This window comes from Exophiala bonariae (genome assembly GCF_035927105.1).
Source record: "Exophiala bonariae strain CCFEE 5792 chromosome Unknown scaffold_16, whole genome shotgun sequence".
NCBI lineage: Eukaryota > Fungi > Ascomycota > Eurotiomycetes > Chaetothyriales > Herpotrichiellaceae > Exophiala > Exophiala bonariae.
Window position 1 is genome coordinate 296,411 of NW_027042491.1, and position 25,862 is coordinate 322,272.

Below are 25,862 nucleotides of genomic sequence, written 5' to 3' on the forward strand. Positions count from 1 at the left end.
ATTGTCACCAAGATGGCACCCCGAGGACGTCCGCTGAGAAGCGCAGCCTCATCAAAGCAAACGCCCAGTAAGTTATCCACTAACTTCGCCCCGCGCTTGGTCCGTGACTGATATTTTGATAAAGCCTCGAAAATCGCCACCCCTCAATCCTCAGTCCCTTCATCGCGAGCCCCCTCGAGGCGTAGCACTAGAAATGCTAAACCACTTGAGATCCCCGACTCGGATGGCCTCGAAGAAATCATCAATTCCGATCCAATTCCCAAAACCTCTTCATTCAAAGGAGTCTATCTTCCCAGGGGAGGCCGATCTGCAACACGGCGTGGACAAGTTACAACTACCAATTCCACAGCTTCCCCTTCTCCTGTTGCTGACTCGGCCGAGTCGTCTCTCTATGAAACTCCCGGCACCAGTACCGTTCAAACGCCTATCATGATGAATAAATCCTCTTCCAAGACCAAAGTTGGTGCTACGGCCAGAGCCATCGAACTCAGTACTTCTACCTTCGCTCTTGGTGGGAGCAAGAGAAGACGTGGACACGATACTTCTGACATGGACACTGGCTATGAGCAGGAAGACAATGATTCAAAAATCGCAATGAAGTTACAGGCGGAGGAGTATAACGCCATACAGGATTCTGACGATTCGGACTCTGAACCTCTCTCCAAGAAACAAAAGCTCACTCAACAATCCGCTGCCAACATCGAACTATTTGACACATCCGATGATGATGATAATATTCCTCTTGCCAGAACCCAGAGAACTAGCCTTCCTCTACGCAAGCTTGCCCCAGCTCAACGCCTTCCTTCAGTTTCTGTTGGTGAGTCTGATCTTGACTCCTTGGCTTCCTCGTACGATGATGCTTCCTCAAATTTCGATCTGACATCATTATCTGCCACCCCATCCGAAGTGCCTGATGATTTTAACGCTACGCTTAACGCTCCCAACGCTCTTGGTGCCACGGGAAGAGCCACAACTAAGCGTTCCAGACAGACGCTACGCCGTGGTCGTTTCAATCGTCGAATTCCTGACCAAGAAGAAGAGTTCGAATGGGATCCTGTGAAGAGACGTCAGAAGCGAGAACGTAAGAAACTAGAGAAGTCTCATCCGGAAATCGTTACCATGTGGTCCGATCTCAAGAAAATTGATCCAATCAAGCCAGTCCCTGCCAAGCAGCCTGAAGGCATTAATCGCAAATTGAAAGGATTTCAACTCGAGGGCCTGGATTGGATGATCAAGCAAGAAAAGTCACAATGGAAGGGTGGTCTTCTCGGTGATGAGATGGGCATGGGAAAGACAATCCAAGCCGTCAGCTTGATCATGTCAGACTGGCCTGCCAAAGCACCAACATTGGTTTTAGTCCCACCGGTCGCCCTCATGCAATGGCAGTCAGAGATATCAGACTATACCAGTGGAAAGTTGAAGGTCCTTGTCTACCATACCTCAGCCAACCCCAAATGCAAACTGCTCACGGTCAAGGACTTGAAGAAGTACGATGTCATCATGTGCTCCTATGCAGGTCTCGAGAACATGTATCGCAAACAATACAAGGGCTGGAATCGAAATGATGGAATCGTGAAGGAAGACAGCATACTGCACTCCATCAAATACCACCGACTTATCCTTGACGAAGCTCACAGTATAAAGTCGAGGACTGCCAGCGTTGCCAAGGCTTGCTTCGCATTGGAAGCAGATTACAAATGGTGTCTCTCAGGAACTCCCGTGCAAAATAGGATTGGAGAATTCTTTTCTCTCCTTCGATTCCTGCAGGTCATACCTTTCGCTTGCTATTTTTGCAAGAGTTGTGAGTGCCGCGAACTCCATTGGAGCCAGAATGAGCAGAAGATGTGTACAACATGCAAGCATAGTGGATTCAATCATGTTTCTGTGTTCAACCAAGAAATCTTGAACCCCATCACTGGTGATGATGCAGTGAAGCGAAAGGAAGGTCTCGACAAGCTACGATTGATCACTGATCGCATCATGTTACGTCGCATGAAACGTGACCACACTTCTTCAATGGAGTTGCCTCCCAAGGACGTGATCATTCACAACGAATTCTTTGGAGAGATGGAGCGAGACTTTTCTCAAAGTATCATGTCCAACACGACCCGAGAGTTTGATACCTACGTTGCACAGGGTGTCATGTTGAACAATTATGCAAACATCTTTGGTCTGATCATGCAAATGAGACAAGTTGCAAATCATCCTGATTTGATTCTCCGCAAACATGCAGATGGTGGTCAAAACGTTCTTGTCTGCTGCATCTGTGATGAGCCTGCAGAGGAAGCAATTCGTTCCCGCTGTCGTCACGAGTTCTGTCGTCAATGTGCTAAATCATATGTTCAGTCATTCGATGGTGCTGATGGTGATGCCGACTGTCCTGCATGTCATATTCCTCTGGTCATTGACTGGGATCAACCAGAAATTGAGCAGGATGAAGAGAATGTCAAGAAGTCCTCTATCATCAACCGAATAAAAATGGAGGATTGGACTTCGTCAACCAAGATCGAGATGCTCGTGTATGATCTATACAAGTTGCGCAGCAAGAAACAAACTCACAAGAGCATTGTTTTCTCTCAATTTACGTCGATGCTTCAACTTGTTCAGTGGAGACTTCAAAAGTCTGGCTTTAGCACTGTTTTGCTTGACGGTAGTATGAGTCCTGCTCAACGCCAGAAGTCCATCGATCACTTCATGAACAATGTTGACGTTGAGGTGTTCCTGGTCTCGCTGAAGGCTGGTGGAGTCGCGCTCAACTTGACCGAGGCTAGCAGGGTATACATCGTTGATCCGTAAGTTTCTCAATCCCCTCCTCCAGTTTCCCATCACTCTCCGAGATCTGAAATGCTAACGCAGTGTCCTGAGCAGATGGTGGAATCCCGCAGCAGAATGGCAATCCGCCGATCGCTGCCACCGTATCGGTCAACGTCGTCCCTGCGTCATCACCCGCCTCTGCATAGAAGACTCGGTCGAATCTCGAATGGTCCTTCTGCAGGAGAAGAAAGCCAACATGATCAACGGCACCGTCAACAATGATCAAGTCGCGCTCGACAAATTGACACCCGAAGACATGCAATTCTTGTTCAGAGGAACCTGAGTGCCCTTCGTACACTCTGCACCTCGCCATTCGACGACCATCGAAATGAGACGAGACATCATACTATGGCTGCTGGCCAGTCTGTACTCCTGTATCAATAGCACTCCAGCATTTCAGCGCTTCGACCAGCTCTCCAGCGGAATTTGGGCGAATGGTTTTGTCTCACCAACAGCACCCAGTGGGACTGGACGAAAATGACAGTACGAAGCAACGACCCCATTGCATTGCTCAATTTCCTCCCAATACCAATAGAAACGCCGGGCTCATGGCTGTGCAAACTGTCCCAGTCATGCACGAATGAATGAGGTCTCAGGCCAGTGTGCCACTGACATGTCTTACATGCACCACTACCGAGCTCAACATCACACATACAACGGTGCGTATGGACTGGCAATGACGGGGAATGCAACGATCATGGGATGAATTGAGAATCAGTATTCAGTATATGTTAGCTAGGCAGACATAGATTAGCTACATATCATACCATGGCAGCTTATGCGTACCTAGCCACCTCTTTTCCCAGATAGGTACCTAGGCAGAGCTCGCAGCGCAACTCATGGAAACTGAATGCATGATATCTGTTTTCATTCTACACGATTTGGTTTTTTCACATTCCGCAGTTCTCTTGCTTAGCCTAACCACGATCTTGTCGACTGGTGGTGACGAAGGAAATGGGTCGTGGTCACGCAGAGGAGTCGATAGCTACTGGCATGAGAAAAGTTCAAAGGACTCAAAAAGGTGCATTTAGGGACATCTACCTTGATACGGATACAGTAATGATACATAATCGGAACGCAGCCAGTAGTCCATCTTTCCCACAGCTCCAGTTACAGACATGTTCGCAACCCCAGGTTCTATTTCCCGAAACCGATCTTCAAGAACTCCCGCTCAAAACAAATGGTGGTCAGTAGGTATGTTTGTCCAGCCGCTGGCGACAATGATGAGGGACAACGAAGAGAAACAAAAATCAGGTCGAGGCCGGAGCTCCTCTGCTCCGTTTGCGACCACATGGGCAAGCAAAACAACACGCCTTGCAGATGCGACAGTATCGACAGCCACGATCGTGATCTGCCCAAACTTTCTCTGCACTGGCTTTCCCTTTGCTTTCTGGAACAATCAGACTGATCAAAATGCCGAAGAATGCAGCGATGGAACCAAAGATGACGTATAGTTTGCCTGGAGGCAACTTGCTGTTGAGAATCGGGACGAATTGAGCTACCAGAAAGGTTGAGAGCCAATTGAAAGCAAGGGCCCAGCTGGATATTGCACCGACGGCCTCAGGTCCGACAAGCTCACTGGGTAGAATGAAAGGTATGGGGCCCAATCCGAGGCCGAAGCTGCAAACAAATAGGGCAACACCAACAATGGTAAGGACTTTCTTGTCTTTGGCAAGACCATCAGCGAGCATTCCCGAAGCAAAACCCATTCCAGCGATCGATGCCAAAAGACATTTCTTCCTTCCAATCTTGTCAGCCAGAGGAGAGAAAATCAAAGTGACCAGAACATTGGCTGCAGAGACAATGATAGTGACCAGTGCAGCTTTGTGTGGGAGAGCTTCTCCTAAAATTGAGACGCTGTACATGACGACGCTGTTGATACCGGTAAGCTGTTGGGCGATCATGGTTGCACTGACTGCGAGAACAGCTCGTCTGTACTTGGGAATTCTGATCACGTCGATGAATGATTTTGCGGGTTCTTGGGCAGTCGGATGGGCTCTTTGCTGTGGTAGCAAGCTTTGCTGCTCATGATCACCGGAAATGGACCATTGTTCCATCTCCTCGCGGATATCAGCAGTACGACCGCGGATACGTTGAAGAGCTAGCCTGGCATTTCGAGGCTGATTGTTGGCGGCAAGCCAAGTTGGGGTCTCTGGGGCAAAAAAGAGACCAATGAAATTGATAGCGGCAATAAATCCAGCAGTAGCAAGGATCCAACGCCATGTTGATTTCTTGGACAGGAAGTAGCCGAGCAATTGAGAGATAGCAATACCAGCATTGATTTGGACTTGAGTGAATGCACCAAATAGTCCACGTTTGTTCAGAGGTGAGACCTCAGAAACGTAGATGGGACCCACGACGGTGGCTGCACCTGCTCCAAGACCAGATACTGCTCTTCCCAGTGCTAACATCCACATCTTGCTGGCAAGAGCCTCTAGAATGGGACCAACGGCGAGGAAGAAGGTAAGAAGTCTCAAGGCAAAACGTCGACCTCTCTTTGTTGCCACACGGCCAATGAGAAGAGCACCGAACAGACCACCGACACTAAAGAGAGACTGGATCATGCCCCATTGGCCTGAATTCATGGGGATACATTTGGAGAATTTGGATGCATTGAGGTCCGTTGTGGTGGGTAGCTGTTTGGCCTCGCATCTGATGACTGATTCTGGGGCATTGAGTTCACCCTGTAGACTGTTAGACTAAACGGCTTAGATGTTGACAATTTCAGTGCAAACTTACAAGATGGTAACCGAATTGAAGGGGTCCTAGTGTTGAGATAAAGAGGAGAAAGAAGAGAAAGAAGGGTTGGCGTGCAGACTTGGCTTTGACAGCCTGAGGAGTGGTGATGGGCATCTTGACTCCTGTTTCACTCGATGGGGTCCTGTTCAAGGACTTGTAACCGCTGCTGGTTCGAGTTAGCATGGCTCGGTTCATGGTCATCTTGAATCGTGTGGTATATTGTGGAATGGAAGTGTGGTGGGCTCGTTCGATGATGGAAGCATTCAGTGGCTCACCTTATAAACCAATACGAGTCAACAACGAGAGAGATATCGGGAAGAAGCGAATATTGGTATGCGTCATGGTGCAGAAGAAGTGCATCAAGGCAACAGGATTGTTTTGATTTCCCATGATCTCGTTGGTGAGGAAGGTGCTGTTGACGGAGGACTCCGATGGGAAAGTGAAAAGGGAAGAAGCAAAGCGAGGAAGGTGCAAGGCTGGATTGGCTCCATGGTCCACCCTAAATTCGGTAAGGTTCAGCCTGGCCCGTCTTGGCATCTCGTACATCCGTCCAAAGCCTCGTACAACCCCAAAGGACCTCACCTTTTCCCTCAACCAGATGACCATCCTCGGCAATGAGACTTTTTAGTTGGCTATCAAGGAGTATTGACCAGACAATTGCATCTTCTGATACCCATCTTAGCGTGATCGACATTTCCATCGACATTATAATCATCCATATTGTATTGCCACTGAGACTGCGGCTAAGTCGACTTCCATAGCCACTTGTTCGGCAATCTCCATTGATCAATTGGAGACCCCAGTACAGCTCATGGGGGAGAGGGTTGTTCAAACATATTTGCCCATGCTAGGGTGGCAAAGTCTGGCTATAGCGAACCCTGCGGAGGCCTCCCTCAAGTCGTCACAATGCTCAACATGTCGAGACCAGGCTCAAGCCTCAACATTGCCCAGCAGTTGAGGAAGTCCACCCAGATAGGTTTAGTCGAAGGTATCTTCTAGACCGGCTCTCTTGATGATTTTTCTTGCTGAAATTATACCTCAGATGCCCTTCGAAATCTTGACAAGAAGCAGCCTGGCAACAGCTATACCGCGAAGGTCAAAATCGGACACAAGTACAACATCATTGGCTTCATCAGCAGCGGAACTTACGGTCGTGTCTACAAGGCTGTAGAGAAGAATCCCAAAGGCGACCCTTCAAGCCCTGTCGGTGCAACTCCTCCAAAGGAATTATATGCCATCAAAAAGTATTTCTTTTCCATCTCCTGTACGTCACCCTGCTGACTCTTACCAGATTTAAACCTGAAAAAGAAGGCGACAATGTACAATATACGGGCCTGTCACAATCAGCCATCAGAGAGATGTCATTATGCACCGAGTTGTCTCATCCTAATGTGATTCATCTTGCAGAAATCATTCTGGAGGATAAATGTGTCTTCATGGTTTTCGAATATTGTGAGCACGACTTGTTGCAAATCATTCACCATCATACGCAACCAACTCGAAGACCGATTCCAGCAACCATGATCAAGTCCATTCTCTTCCAATTGCTGAATGGTCTCTTCTATCTTCATCAGAATTGGGTCATTCACCGGGATCTAAAACCAGCCAATATTATGGTCACTTCATCCGGCCATGTACGAATTGGTGATCTTGGTCTTGCCCGGCTGTTTCACAAACCCCTATCGTCGCTGTACTCCGGGGATAAAGTCGTGGTTACTATCTGGTATCGTAGCCCCGACCTACTTCTGGGAGCTCGCCATTATACTCCTGCCATTGATCTCTGGGCAGTGGGTTGCATCTTCGCGGAATTATTAAGTCTGCGACCTATATTCAAGGGCGAAGAAACAAAAATGGACAGCAAGAAGACTGTTCCCTTCCAACGCAATCAAATGGGAAAGATCGTAGAGATTCTCGGTATGCCAAGAAGAGAGAACTGGAAGGGTTTGGTTGATATGCCGGAATATTCTCAACTTCAGACTCTTATCCTTTCACGAGGTGGTGTATCTGGTGGATTATACCCGAACCCTCCAACCTCCATGGGCAGGAGCACGAATGGAAACAATGGCACTGGTTTGGAAACGTGGTACAATAACTGCCTGAGACATGCAACATATCCCTCAGACAAATCGCCAGGACAACGAGGATTCCAATTATTATCCGAATTGTTTGAATACGATCCCGAACAGCGCTTGACAGCCGAGAAAGCCTTGCAGCATGAATACTTCAAATGTACAGATGAAGGGTCGAACAAAGGGAAAATCTGGGTGAGCAACAACTGCTTTGAGGGACTGGACGAAGTCTACCCACACAGGAGGGTTAGCACGGAAACGAATGATATCGGCACGGGGAGTTTGCCTGGTACGAAGAGAGGAGGGCTGCCAGATGATTCACTTATACCGGCGGCGAAAAGGCGTTAGTATCCCGAACTCAGCAGAAACCGGTATATATATTACGATCCTTGGGCGAGTCTCCGAGCGAGACGGGGTCCTACTTATCCTTATCACCCATGACAGAGCACGCTGGGCCCGGAGGAGAATGAGCAGAACTTCATTCAACAGCGAGTCGCACCAGAGTTTTGGCTTTTTCAATTGTCTTTTCGATTTTGAAATCACACTAGCTACCTATGCAGCCCTAAACATGAGCGGACTGGTCGATGCTAGCAGCATTTTCATCTGAATTGGCCGTCTCCGATAGTTCCCCATGCGCCAATATGTGCTGATGTCCTCGCCACCCATTCTGCACGAGCGCGAGTAACACAGCATCACATCATCATCATTTTGCAACCACCACGCATCTTGTCCGTGTGCCGTAGACTGTTGAAAAAAGCCCACCACATCACATTCATGTTTCAATGCCATAGATCCGCAAAAGAACAACGTTCGAGTTCGTAATCATCCTTTTCCTTATGCCTGAGGAGTCTTGGCGGCCTGCTGTTGAGGGTTGACCTTCTTTCCGTCCTTGTTGTATCGGACTCTTGGGGGAGGAGCACGGTTGCGGCGTCCTTCTCTCGATCGGACACGCACAATCTTGCCGTGAATGGCGCACGAGACGCAGTATTGGAGCTTCAGGTACATCTTGGGTACGGCGTAGTCAGCGAACACAGATGCGTCGGAGATATCACCTATAACAATTAGGTTTTGTCAGAACATTATTCCACTAAAAATGGCTTTGAAGGTCTGGTTTTCTTCCAATACTCTATCTCTCCTCGCCCCGAGATGGATAAGAAGGTGTTGAGAATATCGGAGATGAAGAAGACAAATTTAGGAGGGGAGGAGGGCGTACGAATAGCGGCAGACTCAACCATGTTTCTGATGGTGAATCTCTTGATTGCCTTATCCTTTGGTGTGCATCGCGAGCAGTTGGAGCATCGAATCGGCTTGACGTGACCACGACCTTTCTTGTTCCTCCCGCTGTGAAAAAGAACGAATTCGTTAGCAAAAACTCATCCTCTTCTTATCATTCTTCAAAATGACCAGTTTTTTTGCCTGCGCCACCGGTGAAAATCCCAGAGGCGAGAGGTATCTGGAAGATGGAACATTGTCGGAATTTGGCTGCTTACTTGGAGGCTCGCTTCTTGACCATGATTGCTAGATAAGATCGATTGACTCCTGTGGGATCTGCACAGAAGTCTATGAATCTTTCGAAAGAGGAGAGGTGGTTGTGAGAGCGAAATGCTAGTTGTCGGTGGTGAGGACTCAAAGTACGCCAGCCGATTTCTTGAAAGTCACCCCCGGCCGTGTGCGCTCTGCCAAGTGTTGCATATGCCAAGACATACTAGGCCACATCCGTTGATGAGTAAAGCGGCGTGCGCTTCTACGAGGCTGTGGCTTATTCTAGATAAGGCTTCTCCGCCACTTTACGGTCAGCTTCTACACCACTGTCCACATCGTAGTCTCTCGCAGTTGCTTCTTGCATCACTTGACCATTCGGCCAACGGATTAAGCTCAGCCATTTTCTTCGTTCCATATGCTAGGGGTATAGTGTCTCGAGAAAATAACAATCGAATTCCTCCTCGTACAGTCGAGTGGAACAGTGCATAAAACTGGAGTCAATGTCACCCATTGCTCCTAAAGCTCTTTATGCTGACCAATAGCCTGATCAGGCGGCATACGGATATCGGTAGCTAGTTACAGAGAGGCTCGTACTTTTGCATGCTCAGTATCAAGCCTGAGTATTGTTGTCAAGCTCCACGGGGAATCTCCCCGCCGGATATCGGCATCATTGCCATAACATACTACAACTAAATTCAAACGATGGTTCAGCTTCACGCAAGGCGAAGTCAGCAAACCGAGCAATCTTTTCCACCTCGTTTGCCCCATACTTTCACCAGGCAGTATATTCGCATGTTTACAAACTCAAGCCGGTCAGTAAATTCCCTAGTGCCTCGATATATTTCACTCACACCGTACGGAATACCAGTAGCTCTGCGCTTGACTGCCTTGTACACAAATAGCCGTGCTTCAGGGAGGGGTCGACATTTCTCACTTATAACTTTCTGAAGACCTCCAAGGCTGGGAGGTTAGAGAAGATATGCGTAAAGATCGAGCCAGATAAGCGACTTAGTCATCCAAGACTCTGCCGTCAAGCTGGGTGCGAGCGTCACCAGGCATTCAATCACGAACGTCCCTAATGCTACCACAGATTTGGGCGTTTCCAAGGATCAGTGAAGCTTGTTAGGCTGCTAAGCTAAGCCTCAAAAAGTCTTTGCTGTGAACGGGATACCAGGATGCATGCAGGGTTCGGCGAGAGCGATCAGACACTCCGAGCGGTAGCGCAGGGCCTTTGTTGTCATGATGGTACTTTCGCAAGCGCAGATACTCGATACATGGATGCAGTCTGTTGTTTTAGCGTATGTCGATGGCTTAGCCTCTTAACTTGCGCTGTAGACCAGAGTCATAAACACCGGCAATAGATTAACTCCCTTGACATCGCAGGGTAGAAGACAGACGGGTAAAGTAGACGAATGAATGCAGCGGTACAGCGGAAGTTGAAAAGGGGTGACCCTCACTAAAGGCGCAATTGCGGCACGTATTCAGGATAAGCTGCGCTAGTTGGAGAAACCCTGGCTCTCGTCACAGTCCATTGAGATTACGGGAAGACGATATCTCGAGGTTGAGTGGCATTGAACAGGAGGGAATCATGCAGTACACTGGGAATATCTGCCAAGCCTTAGGCTTGATGCCGCGCCCGTCTAAGAAAGCTGCCCGAGTATTCTACTCGCATACTAGTATCAAGGTGTGGGGAATATTAATAATGCTCTCGAAACTTGTTGATCAGCTATTCAGCCCATTCTGGAGATTCACAATGGAAATTGACTAGCTCGAGCACAACATGGCTTGGGTACTTTGAGGATCAAGATATGCATGTCACGCTTCACATGTCCTCCCAGCTCTGCTATGCTATAAAGGACCGGCCATTCGCTCGGTGGAGGAGCATACATGAGGATTCCACGGAGCGACTTAGTGGTTACAGACAATTCCACGAATAACCCGGCGTTTAAGACCAAATCACCGGGTAACCATGGAGCCTTATACCATCGACCCCGAAAAGCAATGGAGTAACACTTTGAAAATTCTTCCACAGTTTGACGCCTACCGGGTGGCCTACAAACATGTGAACAACCAGCCAATCCATGCGTTCTTTGTTATTCCAAAAAGCCTACCACCTGGGCCACGGCCGTTGTTGGTCAGGTTTCATGGTGGTGGATGGACAGAAGGAGAGGCAGATGCATCGCTGAGACCATTGTAAGGGCAGTCTGAGGTTGGCTCTGCCGTTAATTGATAGGAAAACAGTTTCCTCGAGTTGGCACTCAAATACGGGGCTGTGGTCCTCGCCCCAGACTATCGTCTTCGGCCTGAACATGAGATGGTAGACGGCATCAACGACGTCCGTTCATTTTGGAAATGGGTCGAGCAGGATGCGCAGAGCGTCCTGCAGAAATCTATCCCGGCACTTGAGCTGGATGTGAATAACCTGCTAATCGGTGGTGAGAGCGCTGGAGGCTACCTCACGGCGCAGACAGCATTGCTAGGGATGACCAAACTCTCTATTAAGGTTCTTTTCATACAGTATCCTGCACTGGACCTCAAAGATGCATTTGACATACCAGAAGATCCCACTTCCCACCCAGCATTCACGCCGCGTATTCCATACTCTCTGGTTGAGGATCACTTGGCAGCCTTAGAGCCTGGAGCAATTTGTACGCGAGCCCGGTTCGGTACCAGGATGGACCTCCACCGTGCCATGATCCAGGCTAATAAATTTTGCGACATTTCTGGTGAGAATGCGTGGATTGACCCGATGACTAGTCTTGAGAGAGCACCAAAGTTGCCTCCAATTCTGTTGTATCATTCAAAGGAGGATGAAGCGGTATGTATCACCATCGTACGTAATTTAAACGGAAGCTGACACGGGCAAGGTTTCGTGGAAACATTCGGCGACATGGGCAGAGAAGTTTCAAAGCCTTCAACCTGAAGTGCCAATACAGCTATGTTGGCCATCAGGGCACTATGTCCTTGACAAGGGGCACAAGATATACCACGTCTTCGACAGGGACCACAACATGGAGACACCGTGGTTGAAGGAGCCACTTGAGTTTGTGCAAAAGTACTGGCCTGCTTCATCTAGCTAGTCGATTTTCCTCTGTAGCGAGAGTTCTTCGAAAGTAGAATTAGACCATCAATTCGACATAATTCATAAGCCATGGACTGATCAACTTCAATTGTCGAGAGGATTATATACCCAATATTGTATGGCTTCGGAAAAAACTAGGGTCTCACCTGAAAACTTCAGCATTTGTGGTACTTTGTATTTGGTATCACGTCCGCCTCAAGCAGACAGACCGTGGCGGGAGAACACATGTTGGAATAAGAAGCCGTGATCCAATGGACTTCTATGCCGGTCTACGCCCTCTAGGTTGGTCCTCGCTGATTGCCGTGCAATTCTGGATGCTCAGAAAACAGCTCTGCCCGTCCGTGGCTGGTCGGCTTGCCATCATATGCAGTGCTTGTATGGTCATTGTGGCCCGTGGGCAGCTCGGCGCGACCAACCGCTTGAGAATCTGCTTCGTAAGGACCTTGTGTAGACTTATTGTCGATGAAGGTACCAGTCTTCGTCTCATCGGCCTGAGTCCCTGGGGCTTGGATGGACCCATTGCTCACTTTACGCTTTTTCAATAGAAACCACACGGCGAATCCAACCGCAAGGACTCCAAGTACCACTCCTACAGCGATTCCGGCCTTGGCTCCAGTGGATAAGCCACCTCCCCCACCTGACTCGGAGCCTGGGTCAGGTGCAGGAGAGGGTGTAGCAGCCAGTTCGGAGGCAGTACAATTGTACTGGGCCTTGAAGACATCGCTCTGATCGTAGGGTGTTAGAGACGAACAGTTGAAAGCGGTCGAGCTCCGAATGACAACATTTCCTTGCACATCGACGAGCGCGGGCATTGAAATATTCGTATAACTCCCATTCAAAGCGATATCCCCACGTACGCGCTCTAAGCTTGGCAGTGACAGAGTTCCCAGAGCTGTATTTCCATTTGTTACAATATCTCCGGTTACATTGGTGAGGATTGGAAGCGACAGCTGCGACAAAGCCGTATTGTTCCAAAGCATGAAGTTGTCAAGGCTGGATAACTTCTCCATGGACAGAGATTCAAGATCATTGGCAATGAAACCAAGAGAATAAGTGACCAATTCGAGGGCAGACAGATCAATTTCTTGCGCGTGTGAGAATGTGAGGTTGTACGCCGCCTCTAGATTCGGAAGGGATATCTTCATTGCTGGGCCGTTCCATTCAAAGGTGAAGGAGCCCAACCCATTGACCACGGGAAGAGAGACGTCGCTCAGCCCAGGATTCTCTGTTAACTCAAGCCTAGAGATGTTCACGGCCTTTAGCCAGTCAAGTTTGGTTAATGCTGTTTCGGAAATCTGAATAGTGCTGATGTTGGATATTCCATTGGTAGAAACAATATCCGTCAAGTTTGGTGCACCACTGATGTAGATCCTGTCGATATTCTTAAGAGATGGAAGGCTGATGCTGGTCAGAAGATCATTGTTGCTAATGCTCAGAGTCTCTCCAATGGTAACAAGATCAGGAGCAGTCAGGCTGGTTATTTCCGTGCCATATGCCAATGCAAGATCTCCAGTGATTGTAACCACACCCTCAAGTGAAATTGAACCCGTGATGTCGGATCCGAGACGAATATCACCATCATAACTTTGGCATTGCGCGAGCGCTGTTGCCTGAGAACTGCTTGAGATGGTAGTGCTGCCAGTACATTGCGCTGAGACAAGACCAGCGACGGCCAGTACTAAGTTGGCGGTTGTCCACATGGCGAGAGACAGGCTAACAATAATCTGAAGAGTCAACAGGCATCGTAACAGGAAATTCGTAGACTTAATGGATCCAAGGGGACTGCGCAACGGCGGTCCTGTCTTTCATAGCTCGTATTCGGCTTGTGCCCAGCCACAAAACTTGGTAGAACAGAAAATGCCAAGGGCGGCACAGCATCCATGAAACATGAACGTCAACTAGCCACTTTTGCAAAGGAGAGCGAGTTCACGCCTGTTGATTGGACCTGTCTCCATGAGTGTGAATGAATTGTACGAGGTTGCTAGGATTGTGCTTGTCCATGTAAGTGTGCCTCGGCTGCTGTCTTCGATGTGAATTGGACAAGTTCGATAGCCATGGCGCCATCTATGAGTATGTTCAGTAAGATTATTCGTCTTCCTCGATCATCAGCCCCCACCTTTCACATGAGATATGAGGACTTGATTTGAGAACTTGATTTGTAGTACGAGTTGTAAAAGGCGCTTTCGGTCAACTGACATGGGAGAGAAGGATTCGTGAGGGAATCACAGCCTTGCCGCCACCACCTTGGTGCATCTGACAATCGAAACAGGTTGCGCATGGAGATGCCTATCCTTTAACTCAAATTGCACACAAAGACCCCCGAAAAGGACATATTCACAGTAAGTACCCCCTATTGCAGCTATTTTAGATATATGATATTGGCTTTCAAACATCTCCAGCAAGTAGTCCCGGACTGGACGATCGCTGGTCTCATCGCTACCTAGAGCTAACTACGAAGAAGACACAGCTTCAAGATGAGCCATTAGTAGCGCCAAGACACTACGCTATCTTATCTGGTATAGTCAGTCACTAGTAGACCATAGTCTAAAAACAACAGGTTTGCCGAGCACGTGCACTGTACAGCAGTTTGTTTACAACCCGAAATCGCGCATCCCCGAAGATCTGGGCGGGACCGGCTGCAGTCTGTACCAGTGGTCCAAATTCAGCCTGGCAACCAGCCGTCAACCGTCAGTCCATCCACCAATCCGCCAATCCTCACATCTTGGGTTTTGTTTGCTTGCTCTCCTGAAAAGCCAATCGACTTCCTCAGTGTTGTGACTTGCATCTTTACCCACAGACCACCTCGGTCACGTTCCCTGCACTTGTTCTTCATCTTTCAACATGTCGTCAAGTCAGGTTAGTGGTACATTCAGAGGCACCCCTACAGGCAATCGTCGTGGCCAGCTGCCTTTCACGGACAGTCCCTCCAACATTCCCCGTCCAAAGTTTGAGACAGTCAACAGTCAAGCTGCGAGCGAGATGTCTGGGACTTCAACCATGTCTGCTAGTAGGCAGAAGCAGAGTAAGAGGGATGAGGTATGCCTCCAACAGGATATACCCTTATCGTTATCTTTTCCTCTAACACCTCTCCCAGGCTATTCGACGCAAGATGGAGGCCGACCTCAGCAAGAAGAAGCATGTCCCTTCAAGAGCCCGCCATACACGAAAAGCACCTCCCGGAACTGTTCTCGCTCTCAAACCTAGTCAGGCTTTACAGATAAAGCCAAACACCACTGTTGCCGAAGCGGCCCAGTTGATGGCTGCCAAAAGAGAAGACTGCGTCCTGGTCACAGATGATGATGACAGAATTGCGGGTATTTTTACGGCCAAAGATCTTGCATTCCGCGTGGTTGGTGCCGGAATTAAAGCAAACCAGGTCACCATTGAACAAATCATGACAAAAAATCCTCTTTGTGCAAGAACCGACACAAGTGCCACAGATGCTTTGGACCTAATGGTGAGAAAGGGTTTCCGTCATCTTCCCGTTATGGACGAAAATCAAGATATTTCGGGTATCCTTGATATCACGAAATGTTTCTACGAGGCTATGGAAAAGTTGGAACGTGCATACAGTTCTTCGCGAAAGCTCTATGATGCGCTGGAAGGTGTCCAATCTGAACTTGGCTCAAGTCAACCTCAACAAATTATTCAATATGTCGAAGCTCTAAGGATGAAAATGTCGGGCCCGACCCTGGAATCAGTATTGAACGGCCTACCTCCCACGACTGTCTCAGTAAGAACTTCGGTAAAAGAGGCGGCCCAGCTTATGAAAGAGAATCATACAACCGCTGTTTTGGTCCAGGATCAAGGATCAATTACTGGAATTTTCACAAGTAAAGATGTTGTCTTGCGTGTCATCGCGCCCGGACTTGATCCTACCACTTGCAGTGTTGTTCGTGTGATGACACCTCATCCCGATTTTGCTCCCTCGGATATGAGTATCCAGGCTGCACTCCGCAAAATGCACGGTAAGTACTCAGACCACTAGACGCCAAGCCGTTGCTAATTTCAATAGATGGCCATTATCTCAACCTCCCAGTTATGAACGAGACGGGTGAGATTGTCGGCATGGTCGATGTGCTTAAATTGACATATGCTACACTCGAACAAATCAACACAATGAATACTGGCGAAAGTGAAGGTCCTGCCTGGAACAAATTTTGGTTGTCCATGGATAACGACACCGAGTCAATGATATCTGGTGACGGCAGCCATCGCCCAACCACACCTGGTCACAGGTCAATAATGGAATCTGAAGCCACCCGCCCCGGTGTGGAACGAGGTGATAGTGTCATGCCACATGACTCTGCTTCCCATCATGGTGATGCTCATTCCGAAGTTCTGCCGTCAATTGAGCCCCCTGAGGAGATTCCCTTCCCCTTCAAATTCAAAGCACCAAGTGGCCGTGTGCACCGCATCCAAGTTATTGCAAGTCTCGGTGTGACGGAGCTTGTGAGCCACGTCACTGCCAAACTTGGTACAGAAGTGGAAGCTGTTGGAGGCGAAGCCACCGTCGAAGATGGCAAATTGGGTAAAGCAGGTTATGCTTTGAGTTATATGGACGACGAAGGCGACACAGTGTCCATTACCACGGACCAGGATCTGGTTGATGCCATTCTACTTGCACGGCAGGGTAAACGAGACAAAGTCGATTTGTTTGTGCATGACCCCTCTCAACCACCAATTGTCACAACTCTCGATCCACGGCCTCAATTATCAAAACCGCCCACTCCACCAGAGTCGATCGCAAAAGAGGTACTTGCAACAGCACTACCCGAAAGCGAGGAGGACAGTGAAGAGGAACCAGCACCAGTCAAGACAATTCGATCCAAGAGACCCCACGGCCTAGCAACAATGACACCTCCACAACAACAAGAGAAGGAAATCATCGCCGGCGTTCCTAACGATCTCCTTCTACCAGGAGCAATCGTGACTCTTGCAGTTGTTATCGTCGCTGTATTCGCTCTTGGTCGCGCCACCTCGAAATGATTGATTGATTGATACCCATGAACCTGTTCCTCTTCTCAACAGTCCTCTCAACTCTAATTGCCACGAACTCCCGGGGATTCGAGAATATAGCTATCTGACACTTGTAATTCTGTATGACTTTGGGGGCGAGAATGCTACCTCGATACCTTGTCGCCTAGGTAGATTTACACATTCTTGGTCCCATTTTATGATATGATCTAGTAATCAATCGTACCAGACCACTATGGCATGTCGAACATAAATTATCCACTTTCGACTCTGTTCAAGCACCATTTGACCATCCCTTTCCTTTGTCTTTTCTAAATATGCTGCGGCCCTTGACTATAGTAGTAGCTTACACGTGCAATTCACTCGGAAGTCGAATCGCGACAGGTTGCTGTTGAACTTTGTAGTCTGGAAAATGGAGAGGGCGAGTCCTGCGAGTGCTCTAGAACGTGTGGTCTTCAAAGTTGTAAGTTCTGATGAATATATAGTTTAAATTCTGTGGCGTCACGCGCAGCCACCCATAACCACTCCTGTCCCCTCAACATCACTTGCAATCAATCATACGCTTATAAATATTTATCTAATCCCACACCTCTCCAACCAGGGCTACATATTTACATCAGACTCGTCCGCCCGCCAACCTCCCTGCCCCCATCACCATTCGGCATCTCCCCATTCCTGCCCACGACAAACTCGCGATAAATCGCCGCTAGCCGTTTCCTCTCATCACCACTGATGGAGCTCCTCGTGCTGGCGAGCGATTTCTCCATGTGGCGCCATTCGATCAGCACTTCTTCCTTACCATTTTCGGTCTCGTCACCGCCTCCCTTCTGCGACGAGGTATTGTTGGTGTTGTCGTCGGCTGACGCCGCGTACGAACTGACACCAGACCGTAAGGCCGCTTTCTGCCGCTTGCGCACGAGTTTCAGCTCGTCGATCTTCGCGGCGATGACTGCTTTGGAGTCGGTCGCGGACGACGTGAGGGTTTTCTTCGCCCGCGCATCTTCTTCCGCCGAGTACAGGAATTGGATGAAGTCGGGCTTGTCGCTGCCGGGGCGTTTGCGGCGGCGGGTGCCGGAGCCGTTGACGCTGGTGGTGCTGTCGTTGGATTGAGTGTCTTTGCCTTTCCCCGCGGTCGCGCTCTTGATGTCGCCCAGTAAATCGTGGATCGCCTCGAGGTGTGCGTTGTACATCAGTGCTTGGAGATCGGCGCCGCTGAAGCCTTCGGTGCGTGCGGCGACGCTGAGGAGTTTGTTGTCTACTTCAGGGGTTAGCGCGAGTTTGACGGACACGGCACGTAGGATGTCCAGTCGGTCGTCCATATCTGGCATGTCGCAAAGGAGAGATTTGTCTAGTCGGCCGGGACGGAGGAGGGCCGGGTCGATGAGATCTGGCCGAGATGTCGCTGCGAGCACGTACACGCCGTCGAGACCCTCGGCACCGTCCATCTGTGTAAGCATCTGATTGACTACGCGGTCGGTCACGCCTGTGCTGTCGTGGCCTCGCTTGGGCGCGATACTGTCGAATTCATCGAAGAAGAGGACGCATGGTTTTGCGGCCTGTGCGCGTTCGAAGAGATCTCGCACTGACTTCTCAGACGCACCGATGTATTTGTTCAGGATCTCCGGCCCCTTGACTGAGATGAAATTTAGACCGCATTCTCCTGCTACCGCGGATGCGAGCAATGTTTTTCCACATCCAGGGAAGCCATAGAGGAGGAGACCAGAGCGAAGGCGAAGGGGTGATCTCGCGAAGATTGGCGCATACTTGGTGGGATATGCCAAGGTTTCAAGGAGCGTATTTCGTGTTTCTCGTAGGCCTCCAATTGCAGCAAAGGTGGTGCTGGAGTGTGTCAAGGTTACATTGCGTAGGGATGATGGTGTGAAGTTCTTGAGCGCGGCATCGAAGTCCGCCTTGGTCAGAATGGGGGCGGCGTCAGAAGCGTCGTTCTCTGAGAGGATGCGAGTCAAAGTCTCATTTCTTGCACGTGAAACTAGTAACACGAGATCTGCAGGCATGTAACCGTCGGTTTTCCCAGCAATATCAAGTAGATCAAGGCTTGGAGATAAGCGAAAACCTTCAACTCGAGCGGATGTCGATGATCCTGGTCTGGAAGAAGTGTTCGTCGGGTCCATCCAAGAACTCTCAGACATGCTCTTGTTGTCGCTCTCGGTTCTCGCATGGCCGTTCATCTTTGGGGCCGAGCCATCATGGGTAAGTGAGTCGAGGATATCTCGACGTACATCCTTCGTTGGGGCTTTGATGGTGATGATATCACCCACGATGTGTCCACCTATGATAATGGAATTCAAGCTGTCTTTGGATTGTGCTGTTGCCAATAAAGCCACACCGGAATGTATACTGCAATACTGTCGAACAATAGCACAGAGAAGCTCGGTGATCTGTCGGCTGCGTCCATTATCGTTTCCAACTTGTAGTTCTGTCTCAACAGGACAAATCTTGTCCAGATCATCAAGAATGATGACCGATTGGCCACCCAATCTTGCACACCAGGATGCTGACATGAAAATTCTCGATAAGGTCTCCTTGATAGTTGAGACACGGATCTCATCTGTTACCAGCTTCTGGCAAGAGAAGTATGTTACATTGAAGACGTAGTCTTCTCGGAGGCGTTGAGCGATGCACTGAGCAAGCGAAGTCTTCCCCGAGCCAATTCCACCCGTTAAGAGTACTGACGAACACAGTGTGAGGTTTGACATGCATTGTTTCAGTACTCCGTCCACGCCTACAAGATCGGAAGTTGTAGTAGGAACATTGTGAGAGAAACCGGGAAATAGAGAGGTAAAGTCTAGAGGCCTAGGAATTTCGTCCTTGACATCGAATTCGCGGTCTTGTTCCTGCCCAAGGACCCAGGACAAGGATGATTCACCAGACTCATCTCCATGGTCCGCAGGTTTTCGAAATCGTAAAATGCCTCCGTCAAATGAAGCTGCAGAGGAAGGATCGCCAGATGGTGGTAAGACCATACCATCCGTTATTGGTCCTGAAAGTAGGCTGTCATCACCAGCAAAGGTCATTCTTATCTTATCCGCAAAGGCTTGCCTGGCTGCCTTAGAGTCTCCGCCAAATTTCAGGCCTTCTTTCTTTTTCCCATTTCGTGGTAAGAATGGATAGAAGGAAAATTTCTTGATCGAGTATCGTGATAGCGGTGCTAAAGCTGCTTCAATTCGGACAATGATACCAACCAGGCCATCAACTCCAAGCATTTGGCACAATGCTGAAGAGAGTACTACATGCTGATTGTCCAAGGGGTTGGTCCATGGAAGGAGCCTGGCCACAATCCTTGACGAAGGTCTTCCCACTTCACTGTTTTCTTCCTCCTTGAGCTGATTGACTTGTGTAGAGTCCAACTGTGCTCTTAGTCCTGATGGCTTTACTATTGTGATGTTCGCCCACGGTGTGCCCTTCAAGCTGTTTGATTCAATGACTTCTTGGCTCACCCAGATACAGAGTTTACTATTCTCGGATAAGTCGGAGTTGTTGTCGAAGAATGCATTGGCAACAGATCGGTCGAATGCTCGGGCGAATATGGCAGATCTTGTAGGCGTCCTCCGAGAGTTAGATCCACGGGCGACACTTGTCCCGCTCTTACCACTGCGCCGGCTAGCTATGCTCCTAGAGTCTCCTCTTGTGCTCCGACTAGCTTTAGGTCGGGTTTTCGGAGCCACAATGACCTCCGCATCAGGAGCAATTTTTGCAAATGGTGATGTGCTGGGAACGGCTGGCACCAGAGAAGTAACTATGATATTGGCGGTAGATGTCGGAGACAAGTGCAGTGTGAGGGGATGAGTAGTTTCAGCTTGGGTCGAAGCTTTGCTGCTGTATGCTGGGTTCGGAAGGGCTCGAATTTGAGATAGAAGGTTGAGCTCTAGAAAAGTCGCGTGCAATTCAATGACCTCCCAATCGGCCGGAGTTAAGGGTTCGATGTTAATGCTGTGCGCAACAGGAGGATCCAGATGGATTAAAATTCCAATTTTTGAGCCTTCAGATAGACCTAGTAATTTTGCAAAAGTGGCGTCAATTTCGACCATTTGGGTCTCCTGCTCGCGTCCTGAGCGAGCCCGATCATTATTGATAACGGAAGATGGTCGAGTCCGACTGGGCATTCCAGTCCACCCGACATAAGCAGATCGTTGAAATCCAGAGGCATTGCCACTCGAGACAGCCCCCGATGAGAGTGTCTGTGACCGATATTGCAGTTCTACCACAATATTCTGAGCGGGCTGTTGGATGTCAGCCGTGGATCTGTTCGCCATGCGGCGTACTTACAATATTAGTATTGCTTATTAATGCTATCAGGCCTGGGGGCAGGTTGACGAGGCAGTTTTTAAGTGAGACAAGAGCGACCTCTGCACGAACAGCGGGTGCCATTGCTTGCAGCTGTCCCTGAAACAGAACGTATGATAGAGCTCTGAAGTAAGCGGGGAAAGTGTCGCAAAATAGTTTTTCACGCTATACCGCAGCGTTCTTCGAGCGAAGCGCTTGTTTAATAATTTCGGTTGTAAGATGTTCTTCGCATTGAAAACATGTACAGAACGAAAAGACTCGCCAAAGGACAGCTCGGAGAATGTTCGATGTCCTGTCACGGGCTTGTTGAGAAACAACCGTGAAATGGGCCTCGGCTCAGAGATTGAATCGATTTGAAGTTGTGTACGCCGGAGTAAAGATGCTTGTAATGAACTTGGCATTTTGATCCCTAAGCTTGGCCGTAGCACTTTACGCGCGACGCGCATTGGACGCGTTTCTGCAATTTGTAACTGAGCCCGAGCCCGCCAGCCACCCCTTGCCAGTCGTGTCTACACAATCGCTTCCACTTTCGCAAACCCCTCAACCACCACCATTTGACGATTTCTTGACAGCAGAGAAATTCACAATGGCGCTCCTGCAACATAAAGCGCTTGCCGACTACGAAAAGCAACTCGACGCATTTCAGTCCTTTCTAGAAAAGTTCGAGACCTCCAAGACAAATGCTGCCACCGAGGCAATCGGAAGCTTGCAGATTGATGGCGATCATACCAGTGATGAATATGATTTCATGGATGATCTCCCCGAACAGGACAGCAACGCGTCGCGCCGTCGACCCAAGAGGAAGTATCTTGATATGCTTCTAGATGTTGCAAATCGAGAGCGATCAGATGTTCTAATAGAACTGGACGATCTACAAGAGGTGTGCTTGAGAAATGCTTAATATGCTCGCGCAACGGAACTGACACCATGATTCAGTTCGAGGAGTCTCTAGGAAACGATTCCAATCTCCACCTCGTCGAGTCAATCACCAAGAACACGAAACATTACATTGATCTGGTCTCAGACGCGGTAGACAAGGCAATGCCAGAACCTACAAAAGCAATGTCGTAAGTCGCATAGGATTCCACTTGTGGGACATATTTTGAACGATCTCTAGATTCAAAGACGATATCATAGATATCATCACCTCTCAACGAACAAGACGGAACCAGACAATCGCCCAGAATGCCGAAACAGACCCCGACGTGAACCCTGCGGTGGCCTCCTTTCCGCCCGAGTTGACAAGAAGATACACACTCTGCTTCAAACCCATTACTCCTACCGGGGCAGACATCGCCAAGAAAACTCTTGCGGTGCGACAAGTTCGTGGAGAGCACTTGGGACAATTGATAACCATCCGTGGTATAACGACAAGAGTCTCAGATGTCAAACCAAGTGTGCGCATTCAAGCATATACTTGCGATCGATGTGGTTGCGAGATCTTCCAACCTATTGCTTCGAAACAATTCACACCAATGCAAGTCTGTCCTTCAGAAGATTGTACGAACAACAACACGAAAGGTCAATTATTCCCAGCCACTCGTGCCTCCAAATTCGTACCATTCCAAGAAGTCAAGATTCAAGAGATGGCAGACCAGGTTCCTGTTGGTCACATTCCAAGAACACTGACAGTTCACTGCAATGGACCTCTTGCAAGAAAAGTCAACCCAGGCGACATTGTGGACATCGATGGTATCTTCCTTCCCACGCCCTACACAGGATTTAAAGCAATTCGCGCCGGGCTCCTGACAGACACCTATCTCGAAGCCCAGCATATCACTCAACACAAGAAAGCATACCAAAATGTGAAACTTGATATGCGTGTACTACGGCGCATCGAGTCCTTCAAAGCCACTGGCCATCTGTATGAATATCTTGCAAAGTCTATTGCCCCAGAAATTTATGGGCATTTAGATGTTAAGAAAGCTCTCCTCCTTCTTTTGATCGGTGGAGTCACCAAAGAGATGGGTGATGGCATGCGTATCCGTGGTGATATCAATATCTGTCTGATGGGTGACCCCGGTGTGGCCAAGTCCCAATTGCTCAGATATATTCAAAAAGTCGCACCACGGGCTGTCTATACCACCGGTCGAGGTTCAAGTGGCGTCGGTCTCACAGCTGCCGTGATGCGTGATCCAGTCACCGACGAGATGGTCCTCGAAGGTGGTGCATTGGTTCTTTCTGATAATGGCATTTGCTGTATCGACGAGTTCGACAAAATGGACGATGGGGATAGAACTGCTATCCATGAAGTCATGGAACAACAAACCATCAGTATCAGCAAAGCTGGTATTACGACGACCTTGAATGCTAGAACCTCGATTCTGGCAGCTGCCAATCCTTTGTACGGCCGCTATAACCCACGCATATCTCCTGTCGACAATATCAATTTGCCAGCAGCTCTCCTGTCTCGTTTCGATGTTTTGTTCTTGATTCTGGACACGCCTTCTCGAGAAGCAGACGAAGAGCTTGCCAATCACGTTTGTCACGTCCATATGCACAACGCACATCCCCAACGAGAGGGTGAAGGTGTCACATTCGCACCAGACGAGGTGCGACAATACATTGCACAAGCCAGAACCTTCCGACCCAACGTCCCCAAATCCGTCAGCGACTACATGGTCGGCGCATACGTTCGCATGCGCCAACAGCAAAAGCGAGACGAGGGAGGCAAGAAGCAATTCACACATACTTCACCACGTACGCTACTTGGTGTTCTCCGCCTATCCCAGGCTCTCGCACGCCTGCGCTTCAGCAACGAAGTCGTCAGCGAGGACGTCGACGAGGCACTGCGACTCATCGAGGTGTCTAAGGCAAGCTTATACCATGACCAACGCAATGGCGGCGATCAGACCATCTCCAGCAGAATCTACGATCTGATCCGCGGCATGAGGGAATCGGGCGCCGCCAGTGTTGGAACCGGCGGTGCGAGAGGCGAGTTGAACCTCACTCGTGTCAGGGAATTGGTTCAGGCGAAGGGTTTCACGAGTGATCAATTTACACGGACGATCGAGGAGTATGAGTTGCTTGATGTGAGTAAAACACCTCTTCTTTGGAATCTTTTAGTTGCTGTTCTTTTCCCAATCTGAAATATGGAGAGTATGTGCTGACATGTTTACTCAATAGGTTTGGCAGGTTGCTAACAATGGCACGCGTCTGGTCTGGATCGAGGCGGGCGATAGCGACGAGGAGGAGATGAGTGACTAAGAGGGTTTCTACACAACGAAATATGATCGAACGGTATTGGGGGGTCTTTAGCTGATTGATCTGGATATATGGACGAAGCATCTGTCTTCATGGATCCAGAGATGTAGACAGACCGAGGATGATTGCTGCTTGAAATTGATGTCTTCTTTCTAAACTTCCAGCTCCGGGATGAGTTGTTGAAGAAGAGCTATGCGATGATGGGTAGAAGGAAAGAGTCGGCTAAATAGTCAATCAATCACGCCAGCAGGAGAAGTTAAACTAGAAGGTCGTCCTGCTCAACGTCACCTTGTCACATGGTGCAATGCAGAGGGATACGATGAAAGCCGTTGATTTCAGATCTCATTACCACGTTTCCAACGATTCCCAAAGACTACTTGTGTCACTTTTGCTGTCTGCGTGATCGAGTTAGAGTGCTAGGGTGGGTAACATTCACCAGGTGGAGATTTAGCATTGATGAGCGAACGAATATCCGGGCAGGAGATGGAGTGAATGATTCACAAACAACCGAAAGCCAACAAGAAAACAAAAAACAAGAAAAAAGTTCTTTTATAATTAGTATTCAAAAGCAACCAGTCAAAAACAAAACTCCCGTTCAATGTCTACCTATCTACCTGACTAGGTAGGTAGGTAAATACTTTATTCGTTCATAGATCCTCCGGAGACGAGTGGGCAGATCATCTCATGCTGCTACTTACGGAAATTCCCAAACCCAATCCATATCCCAATCCATACCCAACCGTTTCCTAAAGCACAAGCGTACGTGACGCCTCACGTCCATTCATATAAACCCCAACCAGATTGACCCCAATCGATGATTTAAATGGTTGCGTGGCCTCGCTGCTCCCATGCCGGCCGAACAGGGCAGAAGAAGATAATGTGGCTCCCCGAGCTTCACTTTTCCGGAAGACACAATAAAACACACACGGAAACGCCCTGCAGATGCCCTCGACCCTACACCGATATTCAGATTTTCCCCAGGGTCAAATGTCCGTCCGCCCAGTCGCTTGGGTTCTGGTGGTCGAATGTACAAAATATTCCGACGTTGCCGTAAATCTAATGGTTTCAAGAAATTGACCGATCTGGGCAAGGCCTGACAAGCGATAAGGTGACTCTAGGCAGGTAGAGAGGCGGCTGATGTGCCTATTTCATTGTTTGGGACGGCAAAAGGTTGAGACCTTTCCTTTTTT

At 48.9% G+C, this 25,862-nt stretch overlaps 9 protein-coding genes across 9 annotated transcripts; 5 read left to right on the top strand and 4 right to left on the bottom strand.

Moving 5' to 3' along the window:
* Nucleotides 1-12: 12 nt before the first annotated feature.
* LTR84_003399 (uncharacterized protein) lies at nucleotides 13-3,097 on the top strand (the record flags this gene model as incomplete). The annotated part of the gene is made up of 3 exons (XM_064846987.1): nucleotides 13-67; nucleotides 125-2,792; nucleotides 2,857-3,097. 3 exons carry the CDS (start codon nucleotides 13-15, stop codon nucleotides 3,095-3,097), a joined length of 2,964 nt encoding a protein of 987 aa, XP_064705340.1.
* Nucleotides 3,098-4,064: 967 nt separating this feature from the next.
* On the bottom strand, nucleotides 4,065-5,754 carry LTR84_003400 (uncharacterized protein; the record flags this gene model as incomplete). The annotated part of the gene is made up of 2 exons (XM_064846988.1): nucleotides 4,065-5,498; nucleotides 5,554-5,754. The coding sequence occupies 2 exons, from the start codon at nucleotides 5,752-5,754 to the stop codon at nucleotides 4,065-4,067; spliced, it is 1,635 nt and encodes a 544-aa protein (XP_064705341.1).
* Nucleotides 5,755-6,459: 705 nt separating this feature from the next.
* SSN3 (cyclin-dependent protein kinase) lies at nucleotides 6,460-7,970 on the top strand (the record flags this gene model as incomplete). The annotated part of the gene is made up of 3 exons (XM_064846989.1): nucleotides 6,460-6,541; nucleotides 6,596-6,797; nucleotides 6,845-7,970. The coding sequence occupies 3 exons, from the start codon at nucleotides 6,460-6,462 to the stop codon at nucleotides 7,968-7,970; spliced, it is 1,410 nt and encodes a 469-aa protein (XP_064705342.1).
* Nucleotides 7,971-8,456: 486 nt separating this feature from the next.
* Nucleotides 8,457-9,135, bottom strand: RPS26 (40S ribosomal protein S26; the record flags this gene model as incomplete). The annotated part of the gene is made up of 3 exons (XM_064846990.1): nucleotides 8,457-8,674; nucleotides 8,836-8,963; nucleotides 9,113-9,135. 3 exons carry the CDS (start codon nucleotides 9,133-9,135, stop codon nucleotides 8,457-8,459), a joined length of 369 nt encoding a protein of 122 aa, XP_064705343.1.
* Nucleotides 9,136-11,073: 1,938 nt separating this feature from the next.
* LTR84_003403 (uncharacterized protein) lies at nucleotides 11,074-11,810 on the top strand (the record flags this gene model as incomplete). The annotated part of the gene is made up of 3 exons (XM_064846991.1): nucleotides 11,074-11,297; nucleotides 11,346-11,752; nucleotides 11,806-11,810. 3 exons carry the CDS (start codon nucleotides 11,074-11,076, stop codon nucleotides 11,808-11,810), a joined length of 636 nt encoding a protein of 211 aa, XP_064705344.1.
* Nucleotides 11,811-12,464: 654 nt separating this feature from the next.
* Nucleotides 12,465-13,886, bottom strand: LTR84_003404 (uncharacterized protein; the record flags this gene model as incomplete). The annotated part of the gene is made up of 1 exon (XM_064846992.1): nucleotides 12,465-13,886. The coding sequence occupies one exon, from the start codon at nucleotides 13,884-13,886 to the stop codon at nucleotides 12,465-12,467; it is 1,422 nt and encodes a 473-aa protein (XP_064705345.1).
* A 1,141-nt stretch (nucleotides 13,887-15,027) lies between these two features.
* LTR84_003405 (uncharacterized protein) lies at nucleotides 15,028-17,175 on the top strand (the record flags this gene model as incomplete). Its single annotated transcript, XM_064846993.1, has 3 exons — nucleotides 15,028-15,222; nucleotides 15,281-16,154; nucleotides 16,202-17,175. The coding sequence occupies 3 exons, from the start codon at nucleotides 15,028-15,030 to the stop codon at nucleotides 17,173-17,175; spliced, it is 2,043 nt and encodes a 680-aa protein (XP_064705346.1).
* A 599-nt stretch (nucleotides 17,176-17,774) lies between these two features.
* Nucleotides 17,775-21,437, bottom strand: LTR84_003406 (uncharacterized protein; the record flags this gene model as incomplete). The annotated part of the gene is made up of 1 exon (XM_064846994.1): nucleotides 17,775-21,437. The coding sequence occupies one exon, from the start codon at nucleotides 21,435-21,437 to the stop codon at nucleotides 17,775-17,777; it is 3,663 nt and encodes a 1,220-aa protein (XP_064705347.1).
* A 617-nt stretch (nucleotides 21,438-22,054) lies between these two features.
* Nucleotides 22,055-24,675, top strand: MCM7 (DNA replication licensing factor MCM7; the record flags this gene model as incomplete). Its single annotated transcript, XM_064846995.1, has 4 exons — nucleotides 22,055-22,348; nucleotides 22,405-22,535; nucleotides 22,586-24,500; nucleotides 24,595-24,675. The coding sequence occupies 4 exons, from the start codon at nucleotides 22,055-22,057 to the stop codon at nucleotides 24,673-24,675; spliced, it is 2,421 nt and encodes an 806-aa protein (XP_064705348.1).
* Between the last annotated feature and the right edge of the window lie 1,187 nt (nucleotides 24,676-25,862).